The sequence below is a fragment of the Chrysemys picta genome, chromosome 11, assembly GCF_011386835.1.
Source record: "Chrysemys picta bellii isolate R12L10 chromosome 11, ASM1138683v2, whole genome shotgun sequence".
NCBI lineage: Eukaryota > Metazoa > Chordata > Testudines > Emydidae > Chrysemys > Chrysemys picta.
Genome location: NC_088801.1, coordinates 15951130 through 15969108, shown reverse-complemented (window position 1 = coordinate 15969108; position 17979 = coordinate 15951130). Strand labels below are relative to the sequence as shown.

Here is a 17979-nt window from a genome sequence, read left to right as displayed (position 1 = left end):
TGTAATCACTATATCCCTAATCCTTCACTATGCATATAGGAAATACTCATTGAATTGGGGTGGCAGTGTGTCCTAGTGGCTAGAGCATTAGACTCGGACTCGAGACCTAGATTCTATTTCCAACTCTGCCATTGGCCTGCTGGGTGACCTTGGGCAAGTCACTTCACCCCCCCCGTGCCTCAGTTTTCCCTGGGGAATATGGGAATAATGATATTTATCTCCTTTGTAAAGTGATGAGTGATGTCCTGATGAAAAAGTGCTATGTAAACAAGAAGTAGGCATTATTATTATAGACTTCACTAGGAGTCTTACTTGTTTTTGAGCTGTAGCATTTGCCTCTAAAATCCCAACAATTTTACAATAATTACATGTAATATCTCAGTTTTTTTTTTAAATGTGTAACCTAGTGCTTCTTTGTTTCTTTTTAGATGAACTTACAAATTCATCAGAAACCAGATTGTCTTTAGAAGATCTCTTCAAAAAAGAGTTCATAGTTCATAATCCAGAAGCCAAATGGATAAATGGTATGTGTATATATTAGCAAGCAGTTTGAATACAGATAGAAGCATTTTTATGATGAACCAAAACACTGTCATTAGTGAAGCCATGAAAAAGTCATAAACAACCACTGGTTCATTAGAAGTTTTGTCGTGTTTGCAGTGTGTTACTGATTTTTAATATATACTCTATATGAATATCTGGTAACCAAGGTATTGTGTTAATGCTACATATGGAAATTGATCCAGATTACCTCGGTCATATTGCATGGTGTTTTTTAATTGTACCAGCAGTTCCACATCATTTGTGAGAACCTTTATGAATATGCAGGAACTCTTTTGAAACTGAACCTTGTCTGTGGATTCACAACAAAATCAGGCCATTGAAAGAACAGGTTTATTCAGATCTGAACTTCACGGTGTGCAAATGGTTCTGACACATAACATATGGAAACACATTTCAGTTTGAACTTCAACATATTTTTACAGCTCTAGTTATTCTCTGATTCCTGTGCATTGTATTTCAGGTTCTGTCTGTTTAGATGCTTTAGAATTGTGCATAATATTCTAAAAATAATACATAGTGTTAAGACTCGTATCGCCTGAAAAAACCTTTGTCATCTAATTGAAATCTTTATTATGATTTTTTCTTGATCAGATACAATGTTTTACATTCTTTCTGTTAGCAAGAAATTTTCAAATAACACTGTGTCCTTCCCCGTCTTTGTGTCATCATAATTGTGTAGCATTCAAGGTATTATAATCAGAGGAATAACAATAGGCTTTGTGCAAAATAAAGTATTTGAAGAAGAATTATGAAAATAGGAAGTCTTGTTATGTGGTTGCAGAGTTTATAAGTTAAGTGTAATCAGAATGGATTATCCTTCACATTGAAAAGATAGATATTTAAAGATACCAAAGCTAGCTTCCATGGGGGAATCAGTAAGAATTAGAAACACCGATTGCCCAGTAAAAGGACTCTATAGAATTAACCTTGACAACCTTCTCTGGAGACTGAAGTGGAGTTGCATCTCCCAAGTGGAAATTCCTAGGTATGTTTTGCTTCAGGCAAGGGAATAGATGGGGAGGGTGGGCTCTTTCATGAAATGAAGCATGCAGTCACTCTCCATCTTTGAGGAACCAACCCTTGGTCCTAGTCCTGCCTTCCCCCTGCCCTTCCATTTATGGGGAGGTTGGCCTACACAGTAGCACTATCCTGGAGCAACTGTGTTCATGGGAATGCCAGGATTCCCAGTGCATCTATTCCCTGAATAGGTGCGCAAGAGAGAAGAAGGAGCCTTGCTTTGTCTCACCCTCCACCCTGCTTTGCCATGTTTGTCGCAATTCCAATTACCTTACTCTATGATTAAATGAATCTTCTCTATAGAATATTGATTAAGCCCTTCTCCTGTGCATGATACTGAATAACTCTCTCATTCCCAGCAAACACATGGTGTGAGCAGCCTGCACACGAGTGCAGCTAATTAAGAAAAAATATTTTTGAGTGAAAATTATATTGCATTGAACCAGAGATATAGAGAATACTCAAGGATACAAATACTGCCGCAGTCACAAATAACATATTTAGGGATGATTTAGCTGGGAATTGGTCCTGCTTTGAGCAGGGGGTTGGACTAGATGACCTCTTGAGGTCCCTTCCAACTCTGATATTCTATGATTCTATGATTCTATAACAGAGACAGTGAAGCCTATCTTCCAAAACTGCTCAAGACACTAGCAAAAATCAATGGCTTAATGGAGACAGAATATTCTCTTCTTCTGCTTGCACAAGTAATTGCACGTGCATGTAAATACACAATTGATTTTGCATGTGGACTTTGTCCTCTTAAAAAAAAATTGCATTAGTAACAGCACTGGCCTTTAAAGTGATTACTTAAGATAGGTAGTTATTTATTGGGAGTGAACTTTGGTGCAAGTTTCATTGTTAGTACTATTCCCTTACTACTGAACAGATATTTAATATTACTTGCCTAATTATTTTACTGAGTCTTAATAAATGTGTACAATGTAGCTCTGATATATGAAATATTTATTTTTTTCTAAAACAAAGGGTAACGTAACTTAATAAAGTGGCATGATTGGTTTTGAGGTCTATTAAATATTGTTTATATACAGTGCATGCTTGTGTATTGTCATTTTGGGCTCAATCCTGTTGTCCATACTCAAGAATATCTGCCCTAGACTGCAGTGGGGTTTTGCTGAAGGAAAGATTAAAATGATAAATGCTTGCTTAGCATGAGCGCTTCTTTGGGTAGAACTGCTGCTTTGGCAGTGGGATCCACCTTAAAGAAGCACACTTAATGAAAGCTAGTCTTTAGTATTATCACAAAATGCAGGTATCATGGCTAATAATCTTTTCTCTAATGATATCTTGTAATTTTATAAACTTTTCCATCTACTGTAAATAGTGTTAGGCACTTTTAAAGAAAGAAAAGACCTATGTTTTATTAGCAATAGGTTTGTATAAATCCCAGAAATTCCTCAGCCAAAAAAAAAAAAGGTTTTTCTAACATCCCTAAATTAATATCTGCAGTCTCTTTAATGAGGAAGAAGAGTCTGAGTTTGATCGCATGAGAGAAGGGGGTTTGGATTTATTTACTTATTGGGTAAGTTCCTACGGGCTGTTGTCTAAGAATGTGGGGATAGTTGCTAGGTTTAATTGATTATTTGTTGTTAGCATATATCAGAAGCACCAATAATTCTTTAGATAAGCTCTTATTTTTCTATATTTTGTTTTAATAACTAAAATTAATCTATATATTTCATATTCAAAACAAGAGAGAGACCTAATTAGCCACTCCTTTTCCTCCTTCTGTTTTTTTTTTAAACACCTATTCTTAATCCAAGTGCTGATCTCCTCTTTGCATTTTAACAACGAAGTGATGGTTGGATATACATAGTAAATGAGATATACAGCTGGGTGTTGTCAGTGTATTGTTGCAGTGAGGCTTTTGTTATCTCCTAGATATTGAAGAGCAAGGTGGGCAGGATAAGTCTGTGTTAGAGGTGAGGGGTGTGGAGGAAGAGGTCCTGAGGTCCTATTGGGGGAAAAACAATTGTACACACTATCATGTTGAACAATTTAAGGGCTAGATCTTGTGCCTGGATCCATTTTTCATAACATCATTATAGTGATATGGTAGTTAAGATTGCATCACAACTTCTGTTTAATGGACATTTCTAAGTCCTCTAAAATCGTCATGCTTAGACAATTCCTTTCAAATCTGGTATGCCTCAGAAAGGTCTAGCATAGGGATAGGGTCCCAGATTTGGGGTCATTTGACCTGGGGTCATGGAGATATACGCCCTGGAAAAAAATGTCCATCTTTCAAAAATTTTCTAGGTGGGATTTTTGTGCAGAGCTTGAGATCAAACTATTGATGTGATGCAGGTCAAAATCATCTCAGTCTATTGAGTTTTACCCAAGGTAGTGCATGGCATCCACTAAATCTTTGCGGGACCCAAACTGACTATGGTATTTAAGAAAATGTACTTTTTTATGGTGCATATGCGCCAATACTGGGGAAAAAAATAGCTGGAGGAATTCCGTTCCCACCATTTTGTATGCTTTAAAGCTCAACTCTAAAGCTCTAAAATCTGAATGGTTGCTCTGCAGCATAGGAGCTGGGATATGGGGCCTTGTTCCTCTGGAGTGTCTTAGCCACGGTCACTGCCTCCTGTGTGTGTGCCAGGATCTGGAAGGCGTTTGCCCATCTACAGAGGTTGGACCCCCACTTCTTATCCCCCTCAGGAGTGAAATGGGAACATACGCTTTGGGCTTGTCTGCACTTAAAATGCTACCGCGGCAGTGCTGCAGCTGTGCTGCCATAGTGTTTCAGTGTAGACGCTACCTATGGCAGGAGGAGAGGTTCTCCTATCTGTATAGGTAGTCCACCTCCCTGAAAGGCAATAGCTGGGTCCACAGAACAATTCTTAACTACATCACTCAGGGCTGTGGATTTTTCACATTGCTGAGCAATATAACTGGGTTGACCTAATTTTCTAGTGTAGAACTGCTCAGAGATTAATGGAGCGGTTAACATGTCTCAGACCATTTGTTTAAGGTTATATTCATCTCCATGGAGTGTTTTCATTTGGCTGAAGACACCCCATTGAGATGAATGGGCCACTTCACACCTTTCAGAGCCTCCTATGCTGCAGATGGTTGTGTAGAAGAGCCTTTCCCTTCATCCTTACTCTATCCGTCCTGTTTAAAGGATGACACTTCCAGGGGCTGGTCTACACTGGGAATTTATGTTGGCATAGCTACATCTGTCAGGGGTGTGAAAGATCCACTACCCTATGCTGAACTAACCCCTGTTGACCTAGCTGCTGTCTGTGAGGGAAGTGGATTACCTGTCCCAATGGGAGAAACCCTCCTGTTGGCATAGGTACTGTCTACACTGAAGCACTATAGTGGTGCAGCTCTGCTGCTGTAGCACTTTAAGTGTAGATATACTGTCACTAGTCCTTGATGTGGTCTTTTGAGTGGTCCCTGCTGTCCCAACTGCCTTTCTTTAGTTAGTCCTTAGTTAGGACAGTTCTTGGCCCCTGGCCTCTAATAAGGCCTAGCAGTCTGCTTCAGTCTCATTGGCTGTGTTCCTGGAGGCAGCCAGAGGCAGGGGTGTTGCCCCTTTGCTGTCTTGGGCCTTTCTGCCTCCCCTTCCTTCTCTGAGCTCTCTCCTTTTATAGAAGACCTTGTTTCCCCCTACTTCTTCCAGCTGTGGGTGCTTGCCTCCATGACTGGCAGTTCTGGCAGCTGCCTGGGGATGTGTCTGCTTGCCTGTAGGCAGAAGTGGCTCCCCTTCCCCTTCTGCCTCTGCTCAGTATGGGTTTGTAGAGCCCATTATACATACCCTAAATGGTCTAAAATCCATATACTTGCATGGCTTTTCTTGAAATGTGCTATGCCTTGTGGGCAGGGGTGAAAGTAACTTAAAGGGCTTACTGGTACTCCGGAGTCCTTATGAGGGGGAGGGGCCTCAATCAGAAGAGGTGTGGCCTCTACCGGAAGAGGCGGGGCCTTTAAATCACCACCTGATCCCTGCTGCCGCTTCCCCAGGGATCCTTTAAATTGCCACCGGGGGAAGCCGATCTGGCCCGGTACGGCACACCGGCTCTTGCCGGTACCTCTGCTTGTGGGAGTTCAGCGTAGTACTGGTGAACCAAATTTGGAACCGTTTAAGCCAGGGCTTCCAGAGTTATGAGTCCTAAACAAAATACCTGTTTTTCAAAAATTTTCTAATTTGCTTTTTTTGTTTGGTTGGTTTTTTTGTGGCGCAGAACTAGGGATCAAATTATTGCTCTGCTGTGAGTCAAAATGGTCTCAGATTCTTTTTTATCCAATGTAGTGCACGGCACCTACTGACTCTTCAGGGACCCAAATTGTAAACGGTATTTAAGAACATGTTCACTTTTTTTCTTGTATGGATGGATTACAGCGTGCATGCAACAGTAAATAATAAACCATGAGAGGATTTCTGTGCAGTCACTTTATACTGCCTGGGTAGTTTGAGCAAATGTGCAGATGCCATTGCCCCTGGTGCACACCTGTCCATGGACACGTCTAGTCCAAACTTTTGTACACCTATATAATAAAAACTGAATAACTCATGTAGCTTGCTACAAGTTGTCATTATTATAATATAAAGTGTTTTTATTTTGTGGGGAGGTTTATGGAGAACACAGCGGAATGGTGAGCAGCTGGTCTAACCAAAATTTTTCTTATATTGGGTGAGAAGGACCCCCCAGCAGAGGATTTTGTCTCTGTGTGCAGGGGAGGCATAGAGGATCAGGGAGAGGGATTTTGCTGGGAAATAAAGACAGATGGTAGGAAAGATTTGGATTGGTTGTTTGAAAAAACCTGTATTTTACTAGCTAGGGGGTGGGTGAGAGTGTGTGTGGGCACTTCCTGATCTCAGGGCATATTAATGTGGTGTTTCCAAAGACATGTAGCATGGAGGCTTGGGAAGTGACTGCAGAGGTACCTTGTCCACTGAGGGAAAAGAAATGTGTGCACTGCCAGGATTGCCAGGGTGTGGATTCTGGGTGACTCCTGGATAATGAAGTTACAGAAGTTTTGCAGGACAACAAGGAGTACACCATGGCACAGGATCGGTGACAACAGGCTGATTTGGGTGGAGAGAGGTGGCCTACATTGGCATCATGTTTTGCCACTATGTCTCATCTAACTGGTAACTTAAGAGGTTGTGATCTACTGGACACTGTGGTGATTCACTTTGGCAGAAATGGTCTGGGTCTTTTTCCTGATACACACCTCATACAATGTATAAGAGAAGATTTGGACCAAAAATCAGAGATTTGTGTCCAGCAGCTGTAATAGTTTTGAGAGCCCTGCGTGGATACAAAATTTGTATCCAAATCTGATCCGCAATCTTCCCTAAAAGAATAGTACATTTGTACATTTTAAGAACCACTTCACAGTCTTTTACAACGCCCTTACACTTACTCACGAGTTCCATCTAACTTTCACTTAACCATCATTTAAAGCATTAGAATTCTCTCTTCTTCAACCTGCTGATAATATCCTTTGTAATAAAAGCCCTATGTCCTGCTACTGACATAACCCACACAATCTGAGAACTGATGCATACTGTAGCCTGAAGATACTCCTGCACCTCTTCCCTTTCATCACATACATCAGAGGGTGCAAAATATAGATCTCGTATCACAGCTCTGTCACACACAAAGTAATCCACAGATTTTGCAAGCACACCTCAACCATGCAGAGCTAACTACTGCTTCCATCATTCAGTACAGCTACACCTGATATTGACCACACTCACTTTACCTAGAGTGCACACGGATAATAAATGCTAAGCTGCTCTCATATCCCAGCTCGCTACTGATAGTACCATTTGTAATAAAGTCCCTGTGCCCTGCTAATTGCGTAACATACACAATTCTGCATTGAAATGATTCGTACTGGATCCTAAAGATACACATGCAGCTCTTCCCTTTGCTCACACACATTGCAGTGTGCAAAAGATAGATTTTACCATATTGTAATCTTAGCTCTTTCACCCACCTCAAAGTAATCTATACATGTCCTCATAACACAAGCACACCTTTACTACCAAGAAACCCTAACTACTGCCTCCACCATTTAGTGTAGGTACACCTAACACACTCACTGCACTTGGAGTTTGTGCAAATAATTCCCATTGGCTATTGCCAACTCCAGGGGAACAAGAAGGAAAATGGCATGGCACCTTTTTTTTTTTGTCCTGTGCATGAAAGTGAATTGATTGTAAAAGGAGGTGAAGAGCTGGTACTCTTCAGCAACTGTGGGATTGGCAGAGTAAAGGTATGTGTGTTAACGGGATATATTGCTGCATTGCTGAAATAGGACAGAGATAAGGTTGCATGGGCAAACTTAACTTTGCATTTGCTGTTTCGACACATCACCAAGCAACCTTATCTCTGAGTGTGGGTAATTTTTTCCCACTGAATATATTTTAAGGCCAGAAGGAACCATTATGATCATCTAATTTGACCTCCTGTATAACACAAGCCATAGAATTTTGATAAGAGATTCCTGCCTCAAGGCCATAACTTTAGTTGAGGTATTCTCTAGGTAAATTGTTCTAATGGTTAATTCCACTCACTTTAAAATATCCACCTAATTTCTAGTCTGAACAGATCTTGGTTCAACTTCCAGCCATTTAACTATGTTTTGCCTTTGCTTGCTAAATCGAAGAGCCCTCTACTGTCAGAAATTACCTCCTTTTGTCAGTACTTACAGACCTCATTTACAGGAGCTAGCCTTAAATCAACAGCAGAATATGTAAATAGTCTTTTGAAAAAGTATTGATTTGTGTTTAACAAATTAATTTTAGTTTATTTCCTCTTCCGCTTAGTATCAGGATCCTGTGTTTCCAGTGAAAGAATTAAAAACAGTGCAGATGTCTAAAGCAGCATGAGGGATGCTGCTCTCTGTCCTGCTTGCCATGAGACGATTAGCTCTGCCAAAGAAATACAAAACTCTGAACTACTGTCTTGGCAGATGAGGAGAACAATAGAAACTAACGTGTTGTATTTTAAATGTATTGTATCTTTTATCTTACACAGGTGTTTGCATTTATTTAAAAAGCTTTTCAGTTTACTTTAACATTAGGACTGAGAAAACATTACTTGGATTTCTATCTTTTCAGCTGAGGTTTATTAACTGGTTTGGCAGAAATTTGCAAAGAGGCAATTAAAACCTATCCACTATCAGCCTACACAACACAGTTGCTTCTTAGTCATGATGCAATAACAATAGCAATAACTAAACACCTATAAAAAGTAACAGAGGGTCCTGTGGCACCTTTAAGACTAACAGAAGTATTGGGAGCATAAGCTTTCGTGGGTAAGAACCTCACTTCTTCAGATGCAAGTGCCACAGAACCCTCTGTTGCTTTTTACAGATTCAGACTAACACAGCTACCCCTCTGATACTAAACACCTATGTATATTCTTCTGCTTCTGTCCTGTTCCATACATCTTGGTTAGTAAATGTTCTGGATACATCAGTAGAATTCCTGGAAGTGAGTAATGTGCTCATAGCTCACTATACAGATAATGTAAAATACTTGATGAAATACACCATGATTTCCCCCAAGTATTCATGTACAATAGTTCAGAACTGAACAAAAAATTCATTGTTTTAGTAATGTGAAAGATAGATTTATTCTAAAAACAATCCCATAGTACTTTATTAAACAGGTATTTTTAATTGTAAATCCTATGTCCTATGCTGTATTTAAAGCCACGGTGATAGCGAACTTGACCATCAGAACAGTCAATGTTCACTGAAAGAGCATGTGGTTCCAAGAAGAACACAAGTTGTCTGGCATAGCTTTGAAGATGCTAAATTAAAGTGCGTCTTAGCATAATTGATTTTCAGTTTTTTAATAAAAAGTGAAAATTTAAAATATTGCCAGTGACTGATACAAAGTACTTAAATATGGCAGCACATCGCCAGAAGGAAATATTGAGTTGAAATGGCAAAGAAATAGTTTGGTTAACTTTTGTTTAAGTAAATGTACATACAATACAGTGCTGCATTGTCATTTACATTGTATGAATTAATTAAAGCTAAAATAGGGTAGGCCATTAAAGCAATAAAAGGGAACTTTCTCTGCACGAACCATTACATATTGCTAAATTAATTGTTATATTGACAGATCTCCCACATCTGTCTGCATCTACCATGTTGTCTCCTGACTTATACTGAGATCGTAAGTTCTTTGGGGCTGTGTTTCTGTTTTGTCTCTGTGGAGTAATTAGTGCAATGGCATCCATGAATAGAGAGCCTATGTGTGACCATCATACAAATACTAGATGATGACAGTAACTGTTACCCTGTATATGCAAACTATTCACATCAGTGATAAGAGCAACCACAGACCTTTCCATATTACTATAATGCCTGTCCCTCTTATAGTGGAGTGGGGCCATGCCTTCTGATGACTCCGTTTCATGGCTTTGCTTTCCTTCTTTAGCTCACATTTTTGCAGTCTGAGTAACAAAACTGACTTTTCACATTCCCTTCCTATATGCAACAGGAAGCACTGGCACCTCAGTGTCATTCTCCAGATTATACTGAGAGTAGTGCCATTATAATTATGATATTTTTCTTATTTCAGAACAAAAATATGTAGGAAAAGGTACTTTGATCAGAATGCTAATCTTTGGCAGCTAGGGTATGCAGGCTGTGCCCTGGCATCTTGTGTGGAGGCTAAGGCTCTGATTCAGAAAAACTTTTAAGTATGTGCATAAGTGCTTTGCTGATCAGGGAGGGAAAAAGGCATGTGCTCAAACTGAAATGTGCTGAAATGCTTTGCTGAATTTGGGCTAGGGTAGGGAAGAAATCTTTCTCTTCCCCATTCCCCTCCCATACCACGGAATAGCCATAGTGCATGTTTGGCAGCTACTGTGCCCCGTCTTGGGGGGGCGGGATTTGGGGGTGCATTTAGCTGGTAATCTTTTGCCCCTCCACCCTATCCCAGCTGTGCACATGCAATCCCCACACATCTGTACTCCATGGAAAGGATGAGGAATGTTTGTGTGGGCCTTCTGAATCCTGCTTAGCTTCCTGGCACACTAGAACCACAACTGTTCATCTCAGTCTGGCCCCTAACACATCTGCATAGGAGAGGGCAGGATTTAGATAGGATATCAGTGCTTAGATTCCTTGGTGATAGATAGATTTGTCCCCCCAGCCTGGTTGGCTGCTCTCTTCCTCCTCTAACTGAGCAGAATTAAAGTGCACAAATTTGATAAAAGGTTTCTGGAGAGAATCAATCCCCATAACCCTTTTTTGTACTAAAGCTTTATTTTTAGAATAAAGCATATTACTCAGCTTGCCCAGTATAAAATCTCTGTGTCTGCCGCAAGTATTGGCAGGCATAGCCTGTTTGGAAATCATTTCCAAAACAAACCATTTTACACACAAATATTTCCAAGGCAAAGACTTTCCAGACCTTCCTTTTGCTATGTTGTATAATTCCTTTGTGCAGAGATGATGATAGTTATTAGCTCATTCCATCCTCCTAGGTCAGAAATGTTTTCCCTGTGCTTGGGTGAAATCAAGGGAGCAGGTCCCTAATTTTGCCCAACTCACTCTTTGACCTCAAACTCCTGTATTGATCATATATTTTTAAGTCTTCTTTTCTGATCTTTCCTCTGTTTGCTCCACTAGAGAAAAGCTCTCCTTTTCCTGCTAACCTGTACTAACAATTTCTGGCATAAGGACTTTCCTGTGGTTTTCTAGGTCTTATCCCATGAGGGACAAGAATAGGTCCTATTCTTCCTTGGTGAAACACCATTGAAATGAATGGAGTCATCCCAGGATGAATGTGACCCACTGTCTTTAAACTGTATTTAGGTTGTACTCATGGAATCCTTATTGTGTTTTCCACCATGATCCCTTTTGTTTGTGACTAAAATTCTGTTCCAGCACAGATGAACAAATTATTCAGTTTTTTCATAGATTTGTGTCTGTTTAATTCAGCATGCAAAGGAATGCTTTAACTGAAACTGCTTCATCAATGCTTCTTGATACCTGTATAGCATCTTGAACAGAAGATGATGTATTGGCTTCCCATTCAGCTATTTCTAAGGCTATGTCTACACTGCAGCCATTACACATAGATAGACATGTGCCGTGCCAGCTCAGCTAGCATGCTACAAAAAGCAGTGTAGCCTGGGGTTACACAGGTGGCAGCTTGGGCTAGTTGCCTGAGTCCAAGTCTGCCTGGCCCTCTTGGGTATGTAGTGAGATGGCTAGCCTGAGCCACTACCCATGCTAACCTATGCTCAAGCAGAACTAGCATGTCTGTCTACTCATGATGAAAAGCACGCTTCCAGCTGTAGTGTCGACATATCCTAAGTGTGCCCATCACCCTCTAGTAGCATTGCATTAATAGCTTTGCTATTTAGAAAGATGATCAAACATGCAGAAAATTTTCTCTGTTGCAGGTGATGCAGGGCAGACTTTTTTTCATCGGGGAAACTCCTCATAAAAGAAAATAAAAGATGAGTTAGGCATTGTGCACAAAGAGCTGTATGATCATGCTTATGTTTGCCTCAGAATTGTGGGCAGTAAAATGAAGTCAGTATGAAAAGCATGGCACAGTCAGAGATTCCACACTGTGAGTGACCCATACTACATTTTCTCATAGTCCTGTAAATCCCGGCTGAGCCATTTGGCAGTTTTTGCAGTGAAGATTCTTCCAGTACATTTGAGGCAAGTATAAGTTTTATCTATCTGACCATGAGCATATGTAACCCACATACCTTCTGGGTGTGGTGTTCTGTCCCATCGAGTGGCACCAAGACCACGTAGAGAGAGAGAGAGATAATGAGTCTGCTCTACAGCCTTAGCTAACAGGCAGTTGGCTTTTAGAGGCTGTAGAGGCTCATGCACTAAGCTCCGGATGTTCCTGGTTCGATCCTGCCCACTGACAGCCGGGGTCTGTCGGCGTTACACATCCAGGGCTGCTTCCCAGTGGAGACAGGTCAGCATGCAAGAAATCACTGTGCTGCTGAGCAATGAAAAGAACAATTACTTCTAAGTTTCCAAAAAAGGTGGATCTGAGCTGGAATTGCTAAATGGACAATTGGACATGCACTTGGCACAAAGTACATTTGTATGCTTTGCACATGTAATTTTTAACATATGCTGTTAAGAGGGCAATGTCTTACGGTTGCCTGAATGAAATGAAAGTTGAAGTGGCTAGGTTAGAGTGTGGCCATTATGCACAAATAAGAGCTGAGTCATCTAAAATTTAGAAGTATCTAAAATAGTGTCCTGGCCAGGAGTTATGGAGAACCACTTCCTGGAGCTTGAGAAGGGAGGAGAACTGGCTGCTTTGCAGGCTGAAGGCAGCGAGCACCCTGGACAGAGCAGTGTTGCAGGTAGAGACTTGGAGAACTAAAGGCAGATCCTGGCGGGCTGCAGGGATCTGCAGGTTGAGGCCCTGAGGCAAGGGCAAAGAGGGTGCGGGGGCTGCGGGGAAGTGTCCCAGGGAAATCTACTGAGGAGTCTGAGGGGATGCAGTAAGTGGCGGCCAACTAGAGGGTCACTGGGCTGAGACCTGGAGTAGTGGGCGGGCCCGGTCCCCCCACCCCTCGCCACTGAGGAAGTGGCCAGACAATGGGCTGCACTGAGGGAAGTGGCTGGACCATTGGACTGTGGTACAGTCCCCTGGAAGGGGGAGCACAGAGTGCAGCACAGCCGGAGGGCTGTGTCATAAAGAGGATGCCGCAGTCCTGAGAGTGATGTGGGTCCCTGGAGCAGAAGATTGTGCACCGGCTAGCGGAGGTGACCCCAACTCTTTGGGCTTTGCTGCATGCACAACAGTTCTTTTCCCCTCCCATAAAACTGCATGGCTATAAGAAGCCACATGACTTGCATGCTTAAACGTGAATCTTTGGTAATTTCTGCTGAGACCAGCTATGTTAAGCCCCACTGCTACATCGATAGTTGTGCCAGTATTAATGATCATTAACAAGCATTAAATAGTGCTATGTATTCAGGGCCATTAACTTGTCTCACCATTGTATTTTGCAAATGGCTTCTTAGAGCACATATTTTGAAAAAGCTGTGCCTTTCCTGATATTCTTTCTTCACAAACAAAAGATTGCAATAGGGGTGACCTTTGATGTATAAAGGAAGAAATAGATCACACAAAGGATGTTGACTCTTCTTTTACACTATACATGCCTCCCTTCTTCCCTTTATCATTTCCGCTTCTGGTTGCAAATATTCTCTCTGGCCCTTTCTTCTTTAACCCATTTCCCTCTTGAACAGTTCTTGCATGGGCTACTTTAACATTTACTTTCCGATGAATCCCTGTCTACTACAGCAATTTATTTCCATTTGCATTCACTTATACAGGGGCTGATCCAACAGTTAATGAGGAATGGGGCAAGGCCCATAGAATGGAAAATAAATTAAGAAATATAAAGTCATCCTATCCACCTCGTAGAAGATCAAACTACATTTCAGTAGTACAGTCAAAATACGATGAGTTCTCAAGTATTCTTCCATCCCAGTCCTTTTTTAAATTAATGTTCTTATTGATTTTAGATTTATTCTACAACCCGAAGCATTAAGAATTAACAAATTGATCAATACACTTACACTGCTGCCTGGGGGAATATTTTGTAAGTATCAATCATATGCTGCATTGTATCTAAAATAGGATGACAAGGATAGCAAAATGGCTTACGCTCTCCAAAAACATCTTTGTGTACATCAGTATAACATCCAAGGGTTAAATACAGTCACTCTAAACATGAACCTATAGGAGAGTGGACTAGACACCTCAATAAATCTCACTTCTCTATATTGGTTGACACAAAGCTCTCATGAGCACAGTGAACATACTAAGGCTAGTTTTTTGGTTACCATAGCAATATCCCTGAAAAATGGGGACTTTCATTTTTGTAGAATTAAATTTTTGGCTCAGAAAACAGCCTTTAATATAAACTGTTTAGCTGGATACGCTGCATTATTACTGTTCTCCATACTCCTTGGGAAAGCGCTATTTAATTTATGGGCAAATCTGTATCAAGTAGGGAGAACAGGATAGTGAGTGGAATAATTTTCACACAAAAGCTTCAGAGGACAAAGAGATGGCTCCATAGATGAGCACTATTCTCCTCCTCCTGAACCCACCCTCCCAGGACTACCAAGTCCCAAATATCTATAATAAAAGTGGGTATGTCTGTGCATCAAACTTGTCCATACTTGAATTATTACTTGTGTTAAATGTGTTAACTAACATGATTCTATATTCTACTACAGTCCCTACACAAATGTTTGTTCCAGTTCACACACATTTGTTCCGAGTCATATTAACATGATTAGCAACAGACATTGGTGTCTGGTCTCCAGGAGAATTTGAAGTAGTGTTAGTTACCACATGCTGCTAATTAAAGCATGTTAAACCACAACTTAAAATTCAAGTGTAGACCTACACACACACTTAGGGTATATAGGTACGTGTGCATTTTCTTGCACATGTGTGTATATATAGTGCAGTGCCTTATTTGTTTTCCACCCCAGAGCCAGTGCCGGTCTGTCTGCTCACATCCTCCCACCTCTGTTTGCCTGTTTTCCTCCCGTGCCTGTGTCCCCCATATCTGCCTGTGTTCTGGGGCATCATTTACTATGGGGCAGTTGCCCCCCTGACCTTGTTTTCCCCTCATCCAGGCTTCTCCTGGGTCTATATGCTCCATTATGCCTTCTACTCACCCCACCCCACCCCCACACTTTATAAGATATAATTTAATCACATAAAATGTTCTATATGCTAATGAAACTTTGACACCCTCATCCCAGAATTTGTCTGAAATGATGCGCCTATCTGCGTCCCACCATCTGTCTGTTGTCTTTTTTCAATATGCACAGTTCTCTAATAAACCTATTTTGGGATTACATTGAGGTAAGTTATTTTGGTTTTTTGTGGACATAATACAGTATACAACCTTAGTACTATCAGTTCAAATTTTACTTCTCATCTCAACTAATTTGAGTCAGATAAACTTGCTCCTCTCTGACATACAACAGGATAAACAAACTTAGCAGAGAATTTTCATAGTAGTAGGAAATCCTATAGCAAAAAGTTCCAGCTGGTGCAGCAACTAATTACAGAAAAGGATTGTGAGAGAACTCCATCCATAAGAATTAGGACATGATCTGGTAGGACTCCTAACGGTTAATAAAGACAAAAGTTTACATTTGGGTGTGTTTGCTGCTACCCCCTTTGAGAGGCATAACGTGTTCCTCTCCTCACGTGGTCAGATTGCTGGCTAGTGCACAGTGGGCTGGACCTTAACACGCAATGCTTCTAGAAGTGCTTTCAGGGACGGTGCAGCTTGGCCATTTCCCCCTTACGTAAGGCTGTGGCTGAAAATCACAGTTCAGCAGTAAGTTGGGAATGCATGCACTGTAACAAAAACTACATAAGGAACTGATATAAATGTAGTTGATTACATTTTTTGAATGTCTGACTTTAATTGCATTTTTAATTTACTATTGCAAAAGTTGAATGTGGCCCATATTCAGACTGTACAAGGCAGTGTAGTTGAAATGAACAAAAGGCAACGGATATGTGTGCTTTTCCTATTTGACAAAGTTTTCATGCAATTTGTGGGAAATATTTGCCAACTAATAGTCATTATAACAACAATGTGTCTTTGCCAAATAAATAAATATAGATTGATTTCCGTCTGTTATTGAAACTGTAATATCCTCTCTAGTGAGATAATTAAGTCTGGGCACTTTGTTAAAATAAAACATGGAACTGGGAAGAAAAATTGGGTTTTGGCCTGAATTGAAGCATTGGCCTTCTATGCTGAGTGCACTTGACTTTAATCCTTTATTTTTTATTATTTTCTGTTTTTTTTTGATGACCCACAACAGGAAAAATGAATCTTTTTTTTTTATATAAATACATTCAAACTGTGTGTGTTGATGAACTAAGGCAAAATCTTATTTGACTTATATTTTAAAGGGAAATTTTAAAATGTGTGTTCTGTAATAGCAGGCTACTCTGCAAATACAGGTCACGACATCCTTCCAGCATTGGGAACATAGGTTGCTAAGTCAAGCCAAAAATTCATTGTCGTTGTTTTGAAGTCAAAAATTTGCTCACACTGCTGATTTATAAATTGTAAATTAAAAATAAATATCATGTGTTTGGTTATAAAATGTGCTTGAAAGACAACCTGATAGTCAAGAACCTTGTGTATGGGATCTGAGAGTCAACACACAGCAGGAAGTTTGATCTCTTTTCCTTTGGGCATGTATAAGGTAAACAGAGGGAAGAAATGAGCATTAATTTAGTATAAAATCAAGATGATAAGAGCAAAATTAATCAAGAAACCAAAAGGCATGAAGAGAAGAAATTCTTTACCTACATACCAATGCCAGGGGCCAGGTAACTAACAAAAGGAATTAGAATTGCTCATTTATGAGCATAAATTCAATCTAGTTGATATTCCTGAAACCTGGTGGGATGATTCATGTGATTGGAACGTTAAAGATCAATGGTTATAGCTTATTTGGGATGGATCAAGTGGGCAAAAAGAGAAGAGGAATGACACTCTATGTCAAAAATGGAATTAGCTGTTTCCAGATCACTGACAACTCAAAAAATGATTGTGAATGCTTATGGATCAATGTCCCAACAGATAAAGTGCAAGATGGTGTATTAGTTGGTTTCTGCTACAGACCACCAAATCACACAGGGAACAGGATGACCAGCTCCTTATTAAGCATCTCTCTGTAATGTGTAGGAAACAAACAAACATGCATGATCATGGGGGACTTCAGTTTGATGACACATGCTGGAGGTTTCATGCTTCAAGTGCTAAAACATCCTTGGAATTTCTAAATATTATAAATGACAATTTCCTAACCCAAAAAGGATTGAATCTTACAAAAGTGAATTCTGTATTAGATCTAAAAAAAAATTAATGGTAGCTTAGGTTCAGGTGATTATGACTTGATCACATTTGTAATGTGTGAAAAGAATTAAGTCCAATAGATATACTTGATGATTTAAAAGGACCAACTTCACAAAGATGAAAACAATTATGAGCCAAATCATCTGGTGGTGAAGAATTTAAACAGAAATTTCCGAATGATGATTTGGAATTGTTTAAAAATACTTTAGCAGATGCCCAAAAAGCTACAGTCCCACAAGCAAGAAAGAAGGAAATACTGGTTATAAAATTGACCTGGTTTAGATGGGAATTGAAGGCAATTATAAAAATAAAATATATATAAATATAACCAATGGAAGAAAGGGGAACATAATGGTAATGAATATAAATGGGAAATTAGGAATTGTAGAAAAGTGATAAAGGACGCAAAAGGACCAGGAGAGATCTATGTCCAGCAGAGTTAAGAAAAATAAGGAGTTTAAATATATGAAGAACAAAA

At 40.1% G+C, this 17979-nt stretch overlaps 1 protein-coding gene across 4 annotated transcripts in view; it reads left to right on the top strand.

The window, feature by feature from the left end:
• Window positions 1–17979, top strand: part of DPP10 (dipeptidyl peptidase like 10) — a 391015-nt gene that overhangs the window by 98907 nt on the left and 274129 nt on the right. For all 4 annotated transcript variants that reach the window (XM_065561599.1, XM_065561598.1, XM_024099766.3 and 1 more), the window contains one exon: window positions 429–524. In XM_065561599.1, the coding sequence (XP_065417671.1) occupies window positions 429–524 (96 nt within the window). The remainder of the gene's footprint in view (window positions 1–428; window positions 525–17979) is intronic.